General features: G+C 55.7%; 2 protein-coding genes across 3 annotated transcripts in view; one reads left to right on the top strand and one right to left on the bottom strand.

Moving 5' to 3' along the window:
* LOC147097206 (cyclic AMP-responsive element-binding protein 5-like) overlaps window positions 1–3816 on the top strand; it is a 24217-nt gene extending 20401 nt beyond the window's left edge. Inside the window, exon 5 of the mRNA XM_085972548.1 lies at window positions 1261–3816. Coding sequence (XP_085828674.1) covers window positions 1261–1623 — 363 coding nt within the window. The 3' untranslated portion in view covers window positions 1624–3816. The remainder of the gene's footprint in view (window positions 1–1260) is intronic.
* Window positions 3817–6135: 2319 nt separating this feature from the next.
* Window positions 6136–7500, bottom strand: part of asb8 (ankyrin repeat and SOCS box containing 8) — a 4524-nt gene continuing 3159 nt past the window's right edge. For both annotated transcript variants that reach the window (XM_085973107.1, XM_085973108.1), the window contains exon 4: window positions 6136–7411. In XM_085973107.1, coding sequence (XP_085829233.1) covers window positions 6836–7411 — 576 coding nt within the window. In that variant the 3' untranslated portion in view covers window positions 6136–6835. The remainder of the gene's footprint in view (window positions 7412–7500) is intronic.

Genomic DNA, 7500 nt, shown 5'->3' on the forward strand with positions numbered 1-7500 from the left:
GGGCGCTGCCGGGGCCGCGCGGCTTAAAGGGAACGTTGATAGCAACGCGACTCGCTGAGGTTGCGGTGGCTCCTGTCCTCAGCTGCACAGCCTAGGAGCCCGCTACCCTGGGCCGCCAGTGTGGTGTGTGAACTCACTCCTATATGTACCAGGAGTCTGGGATCTGTGCCGGGAGCACGCCAGGATCTGTACCGGGAGTCCGGGAGCGCGCCAGGATCTGTGCCGGGACTCCGGGATCTATTATTCTGCAGGACAGGCAGATGCCTCACAGCGCCAGGGACCCGGGTTCGAATCCGGCCTCGGGTGACTGTCTGTGTGGAGTTTGCACATTCTCCCCGTGTTTGCGTGGGTTTCCTCCGGGTGCTCCGGTTTCCTCCCACAGTCCAAAGATGTGCGGGTTAGGTTGATTGGCTATGATAAATTGACCCTTAGTGTCGGGGGGATTAAATATGTGGGGATAGGGTGGGATATGTGTTGGTGTAGGGGTTACGGGGATCGGGTGGGATATGTGTCGGTGCAGGCTCGATGGGCCGAAATGGCCTCTATCTGCACTGTGGGGTTTCTGTGATTCTGTGAAGGTGGTTAAAAAGGCACATGGGATACTTGCCTTCATTAGCCGAGGCATAGAATATAAGAGCAGGGAGGTTATGATGGAGCTGTACAAAATGCTAGTGAGGCCACAGCTGGAATACTGTGTGCAGTTCTGGCCGCCACACTATAGGAAGGATGTGATTGCATTGGAGAGGGTGCAGAGGAGATTCACCAGGATGTTACCTGGGCTGGAGCGCTTCAGCTATGAAGAGAGACTGGACAGGCTGGGGTTGTTTTCCTTAGAGCAGAGAAGGCTGAGGGGGGACCTGATTGAGGTGTACAAAATTATGAGGGGCATAGATAGGGTGGATAGAAAGGAACTTTTCCCCTTAGTAGAGGGGTCAATAACCAGGGGGCATAGTTTCAAGGTAAGGGGCAGGAGGTTTAGAGGGGATTTGAGGAAAAACTTTTTCACCCAGAGGGTGGTTGGAATCTGGAACTCACTGCCTGAAAGGGTGGTAGAGGCAGGAACCCTCACAACATTCAAGAAGCATTTCGATGAGCACTTGAAACGCCATAGCATACAAGGCTAGGGACCAAGTGCTGGAAAATGGGATTAGAATAGACAGGGCTTGATGGCCGGCGCGGACACGACGGGCCGAAGGGCCACTTTCTGTGCTGTATGACTCGGTGAGTGTGAAGCCACAAGGTTTAATCGGAGACTGACAGGAGTTGGAAATTGGCCGGCAGTTTTGGGTTGCAGCTCGTGTACCGCGCGGCGATTTAACCGTGTGCCGCGAGTCGGCTAAACTCACCGATATACTTTCTCTCTTCCCCCCCCCTTCTCTCCGTTCAGACGACAGCCCAAAGGAGATCAGCGAACCGACTGGATCCCCGGCCGCCGTCATCCAGCACGGCTCCCTGGGCCCCATCAACAACGGCGGCGGCAGCGCACGGGCGGCGGCCGAGGCGGTGGCCACCTCCGTCCTCGCCCAGATGGCCAGCCAACGGACGGAACTGAGCGTGGCCCCCCCCGCCCGCCCCCACCCGCCGGTCATCATGGCCCCACAGTCGCAGTCCGCAGACAGATGATGATGTGAGATGGGAGGGAGGGGAGGGGGAGGGGAGGGAGGGCGGAGGGTCTTGGAGGGGTCGATACTTCCCCCCCCCCTCCCACCCCACCTCACCCCACCCCCCCCCCCTCCGTCTACCCCACCCTAGAAAAAAACCGTCCGCATTTTCTTCAGCACCAGAGCGAATTCAACCTGGGCCGTTCCGATCTGATCGAGGATCCAGACTTGAGGGCGATTTTATTTCGACCCCGCACGATTTGGGCTGAGGCAGGCAGGTGACAGAGTTGGGGGTGGGGGGTGGGAGGGAAGCCAGCGGATGTGGGGAGGGGGAGGGGGCGGGGCCAGAGATCGTGGGGCTCCGGATTAGCGGGGAAAATTAATCGCGAGGGCACGAGCTTCACCCACCTCCCGCTTAGAGAAGTGTCTAGACGTTGGGGGCGGGCGGTGGAGGAGGGGGTTAAATGCTCTCTCGCTCCCCCCCTCAGAGAAGCGTCAGGGGGCGGTGCGGAGTGGGGGGAGGTTAACCGTCAGTATCGCGGCGAGACTGTCGTCCCGAGTTTGCCCGGCCCTCCTCCCGGGGGTTGGGCCAGTGTGTCCGGTGCGGGGTGGGGTGGGGCGGAGCAGGGGAGTTAAAAACCTCTCCGGAGCGGGATGAGTACATTCACAAAGGATCATCCGTGGGGACGACAAAGATTCCCATCACTCACTGCTCGAAATCCCCCGGAGGTGATTTTCCTGCAATCCAGTCTCAATGGCAAGGAGTTTATAGATTCAGGCCACACTTTTTCTCTCTGTCTCTCTCTCTCTGTGTTTATGTGTCTAGCTGTCCCTCCCTCTCCTGTTCCTCCTCCCACTCGCTCCCTCTGCCTCTCTCGCTCTGTCTCCCTCTCTTCCTCTCTTCCCCCCCTTCCTCCTCTCTCTCTCCCCTTCCCCCCCCCTCTCTTGCTCCCCTCTGAACTCCTTTCCACACCCTCCTCCCTAATAAAATTCCCGCCGTTGGTCCCAGGAAGCTGAGCGAACAGGACCTCCTTCAGAACAGCAGTCGCACTTGCCCAAAGAGTGAACGCATCACAGATTAATTCATGCTGCCTGAAGCACTTTCACACATTCGAGAGATGTGATGAAGCAAAGTGTGAATGTACGTCATTGTTACATATCCTAAACCAGGGTACAGCAAGACTGTGGGACAGTGTAGAGGGAGCTTTACTCTCTATCTAACCTCGTGCTGTACCTGCCCTGGGAGTGTTTGATGGGACAGTGTAGAGGCAGCTTTACTCTCTATCTAACCTCGTGCTGTAGCTGCCCTGGGAGTGTTTGACGGGACAGTGTAGAGGGAGCTTTACTCTGTATCTAACCCGTGCTGTACCTGCCCTGGGAGTGTTTGATGGGGACAGTGTAGAGGGAGCTTTACTCTGTATCTAACCCGTGCTGTACCTGCCCTGGGAGTGTTTGATGGGACAGTGTAGAGGGAGCTTCACTCTGTATCTAACCCGTGCTGTACCTGCCCTGGGTTTGTTTGATGGGGACAGTGTAGAGGGAGCTTTACTCTGTATCTAACCCCATGCTGTACCTGCCCTGGGAGTGTTTGATGGGACAGTGTAGAGGGAGCTTTACTCTGTATCTAACCCGTGCTGTACCTGCCCTGGGAGTGTTTGATGGGGACAGTGTAGAGGGAGCTTTACTCTGTATCTAACCCGTGCTGTACCTGTCCTGGGAGTGTTTGATGGGGACAGTGTAGAGGGAGCTTTACTCTGTATCTAACCCCATGCTGTACCTGCCCTGGGAGTGTTTGATGGGGACAGTGTAGAGGGAGCTTTACTCTGTATCTAATCCGGGAGTGTTCGATTCCCCAGCATCCGCCCCCTCTCCCCTTTCCCGAGCAGAAGCTGTGAGGCTGAGAATTTGTAAATGTCGACACTACGATCCCTGGACTACACGAGCGCTTCGTTGGGAAGTGTAACCGTTTTTGCCATTTTTGTTTTTTATATATGACAGGTTGTTTTTAAAGTTTGAACAGAGCAACCGAGAGTTATAATCTCGGGCTGTTTGCTACAGTGAAGCCTGTGTACTTCTAATGGAAAAATGAATTTATGTAAATAAATCTATGTAAATTTCTAAAAGCTGAAATTAAATGTAGCTACTGATATTATATACAGAAACTTAATCGCGAGTCAGAATATTCTCCGAATAAACTTCACAGAAGTGTTGTAAACTGGTGTATTTAATCTTGGGAGGGAGGGAGGGGGGGCTCTTGGTGTGTGATAGAAAGCAGCCTCGACCCGTTTCCCCTGTAACACAACTCCCGTTTACACACGGCCTTGAACGCGGTAAAACGTCCCAAGGGCACGTCCCAGGAGCAGAAATCCAACACCGCGCCACCTAACAAGATATTAAGGCAGCTGACCAAAAACTTGGTTACAGAAGACAGGAGCAGTCGGCCCTTCGAGCCTGCTCCGCCATTCAATGCGATCATGGCTGATCATCCAAATTCCGTACCCTGTCCCTGCCTTCTCCCCATACCCCTTGATCCCTTTAGCCTTAAGAAATATATCCAACTCCTTCTTGAATATATTTAATGAATTGGCCTCAACCGCCTTCTGTGGTAGAGAATTCCACAGGTTCACCGCTCTCTGGGTGAAGAAATTCCTCCTCATCTCTGTCCTAAATGGCTTACCCCTTATCCTTAGACTGTGACCCCTGGTTCTGGACTCCCCCGCCATCGGGAACATCCTTCCTGCATCTAGTCTGTCTAGTCCTGTTTGAAATTTTAAAATTCTATGAGATCCCCTCTCATTCTTCTAAACTCCAGCGAGTATAAGCCCAATCGACCCAATCTCTCCTCGTACGTCATTCCTGCCATCCCAGGTATCAGTCTGGTGAATCTTCGCTGCACTCCCTCCATGGCAAGAACATCCTTCCTCAGATAAGGCGACCAAAACTGCACACAATACTCAAGGTGTGGTCTCACCAAGGCTCTGTACAACTGCAGCAAGACATCCTTGCTCCTGTACTCGAACCCTCTCGCTACGAAGGCCAAGATACCATTTACCTTCTTAACCGCCTGCTGCACCTGCATGCTTACCTTCAGCAACTGGTGCACAAGGACACCCAGGTCTCGTTGCACTTCCCCTTCTCCCAATCTATTGCCGTTCAGATAATAATCTGCCTTCCTGTTTTTGCCACCAAAGTGGATAACCTCGCATTTATCAACATTATACTGCATCTGCCCAATCGCCCAACCTGTCCAAATCATACTTGGTCGAAGAGGTCGGTTTTTAAGGAACGTCTTGAAGGAGGAGTGAGGGAGGCGGAGGGGTGTAGGGAGGGAATTCCAGAGTTTAGGGCCCAGGCGGCTGAAGGCACGGCCGCCAATGGCGGAGCGATGGAAATCGGAGGGGGGATGCTCAAGAGGCCAGAGTTAGAGGAGTGCAGATATCTCGGAGGGTTGTGTGGCTGAAGGAGGTTGTTAGAGATACGGAGGGTTGTAGGGGCTGGAGGAAGTTACGGAGATAGGGAGGGTTGTAGGGGCTGGAGGAAGTTACAGAGATAGGGAGGGTTGTAGGGGCTGGAGGAAGTTACAGAGATAGGGAGGGTTGTAGGGGCTGGAGGAGGTTACAGAGATAGGGAGGGTTGTAGGGGCTGGAGGAGGTTACAGAGATAGGGTTGTAGGGGCTGGAGGAGGTTACAGAGATAGGGAGGGCTGTAGAGGACTGGAGGAGGTTACAGAGATAAGGAGGGTTGTAGGGGCTGGAGGAAGTTACAGAGATAGGGAGGGTTGTAGGGGCTGGAGGAAGTTACAGAGATAGGGAGGGTTGTAGGGGCTGGAGGAGGTTACAGAGATAGGGTGGGTTGGAGGAGGTTACAGATATAGGGAGGGTTGTAGGCTGGAGGAGGTTACAGAGATAGGGTTGTAGGGGCTGGAGGAGGTTACAGAGATAGGGAGGATTGGAGGAGGTTACAGAGATAGGGGTGTAGGGTGGATTCACGGACAACCCAGGGCTCCACTCACGTGGGCGCCTCGGAGCAGAGGAACTGGTGGAACTGTCTGCTGAGAATGGATCCCAGGTCGACAGTGCTGCTTGAGGACAGAGGCAGAGAGACAGCGATAGAGATGGATAGAATAAGACCGAGAGAGAATTAGAGACAGTGCGGCGCTCCCTCAGTACTGCCCCTCCGACAGTGCGGCGCTCCCTCAGTACTGCCCCTCCGACAGTGCGGAGCTCCCGCAGTACTGCCCCTCCGACAGTGCGGTGCTCCCTCAGTACTGCCCCTCCGACAGTGCGGCACTCCCTCAGTACTGCCCCCTCCGACAGTGCGGCGCTCCCTCAGTACTGCCCCTCCGACAGTGCAACGCTCCCTCAGTACTGCCCCTCCGACAGTGCGGCGCTCCCTCAGTACTGCCCCTCCGACAGTGCGGCGCTCCCTCAGTACTGCCCCTCCGACAGTGCGACGCTCCCTCAGTACTGCTCCTCCGACAGGGATTTCTTTGCACACAAGCTATCACAACCATGAGAGAATCGAGAGCGTTAAGTCAAGTAATCTCCGATATTTATTCATTTGCTGAACCCCGGGTGATGTACAGAATGAGATCGATGCACAAACCACACAAGGGTTAATTAAATTCAACAGTACACGATAAAACACCGAACAAAAAACAGTTTGCTAAAAATATATATACAGACGGGGGGGGAGGGAGGGAGGGAGGGGGAGTGATAATATTAAGAATAGAGTGCTCTGTGTGTGTGTGGGGGGGCTCGTTACCACAGCAGGTTAGATCGGCGATGGTGAGGGTATTCAGGGTTACGGAACCGAGGCGTGTAACTGGAGTTGAGCTTCAGCACAGCCGTGATCTGATTGAATGGCGGAACGGCCTCCTCCTGTTCCTAATGTAACAGGCTCAAGGGGGGCTGAATGGCCTCCTGTTCCTAATGTAACAGGCTCGAGTGGGGCTGAATGGCCTCCTCCTGTTCCTAATGTAACAGGCTCGAGTGGGGGTTGAATGGCCTCCTCCTGTTCCTAATGTGACAGGCTCGAGTGGGGCTGAATGGCCTCCTCCTGTTCCTAATGTAACAGGCTCGAGGGGGCTGAGTGTCCTGTTCCTTTCTGCGGTTCTTATGAATAAAACACCTGCACCGTCCGATCAAGAATTCGGGACCCTGTCCCCCGCTAATTTGGCACTCGATGTGTTGGGATAGTGCAGTTCCCTCTCGCCCCCTCCCCTCCCCCCGCTCTCACCCAGCCAGGAGTAGGTATTGCTTCATCGAGCCGGGCAGCGGGAGAGACTCGACGGCCACGGGGAGATGCTGCGCACCCAGGCTCCTGCGCACTGCGTAGCAGCTCAGGCCCTTGAGGGTGCCGGGGTCCCAGGCCTCCGCCCGTGGCTCAAACCGCGCCCCGGCCGCCCGCCCCAGGAGCCGGAGGCAGGATTCCTCCCGCTCGCCGCCCAGCCCCCGCCCCAGCAGACCCAGCAGGCGGGAGGCGGGCGTCTGCCCCTTGAGGTTGGAGACCCGGACCTCGGCCCCGTACTCCAGCAGCACCCGGGCGCTGGCCAGGTTCCCCCGGGCCGCCGCCCAGCTCAGCGGGGTGTCGCGGTGGTAGTCGGAGGCGTCGACGCGCGCCCCACTCTCCAGCAGTGACCGCACGCACTCGTGGCTGTCCTTAAAGGCAGCCCAGTGGAGCGGGGTATCCATGTTCCCGTCTGGGACGTTGGGATCAGCTCCGAACTCCAGCAGGATCTCGACGCAGGCTGCGTCCTTCTCCGCGGCGTAGTGCAGCGCCGCGCGGTCGTATCCATCCGTCGCGTTCACCTGCCCCGGGGGAGAGAAAGAACCGAGAGCTTGCAGTTAACAGAACTCGAACTTCATGCACTGTAGCGCTCCCTCAGTACTGCCCCTCC

The sequence above is a fragment of the Somniosus microcephalus genome, chromosome 33 (assembly GCF_052327205.1).
Source record: "Somniosus microcephalus isolate GS21.2 chromosome 33, FLI_Smic_1.0, whole genome shotgun sequence".
In the NCBI taxonomy this organism is placed as follows: Eukaryota; Metazoa; Chordata; class Chondrichthyes; order Squaliformes; family Somniosidae; genus Somniosus; species Somniosus microcephalus.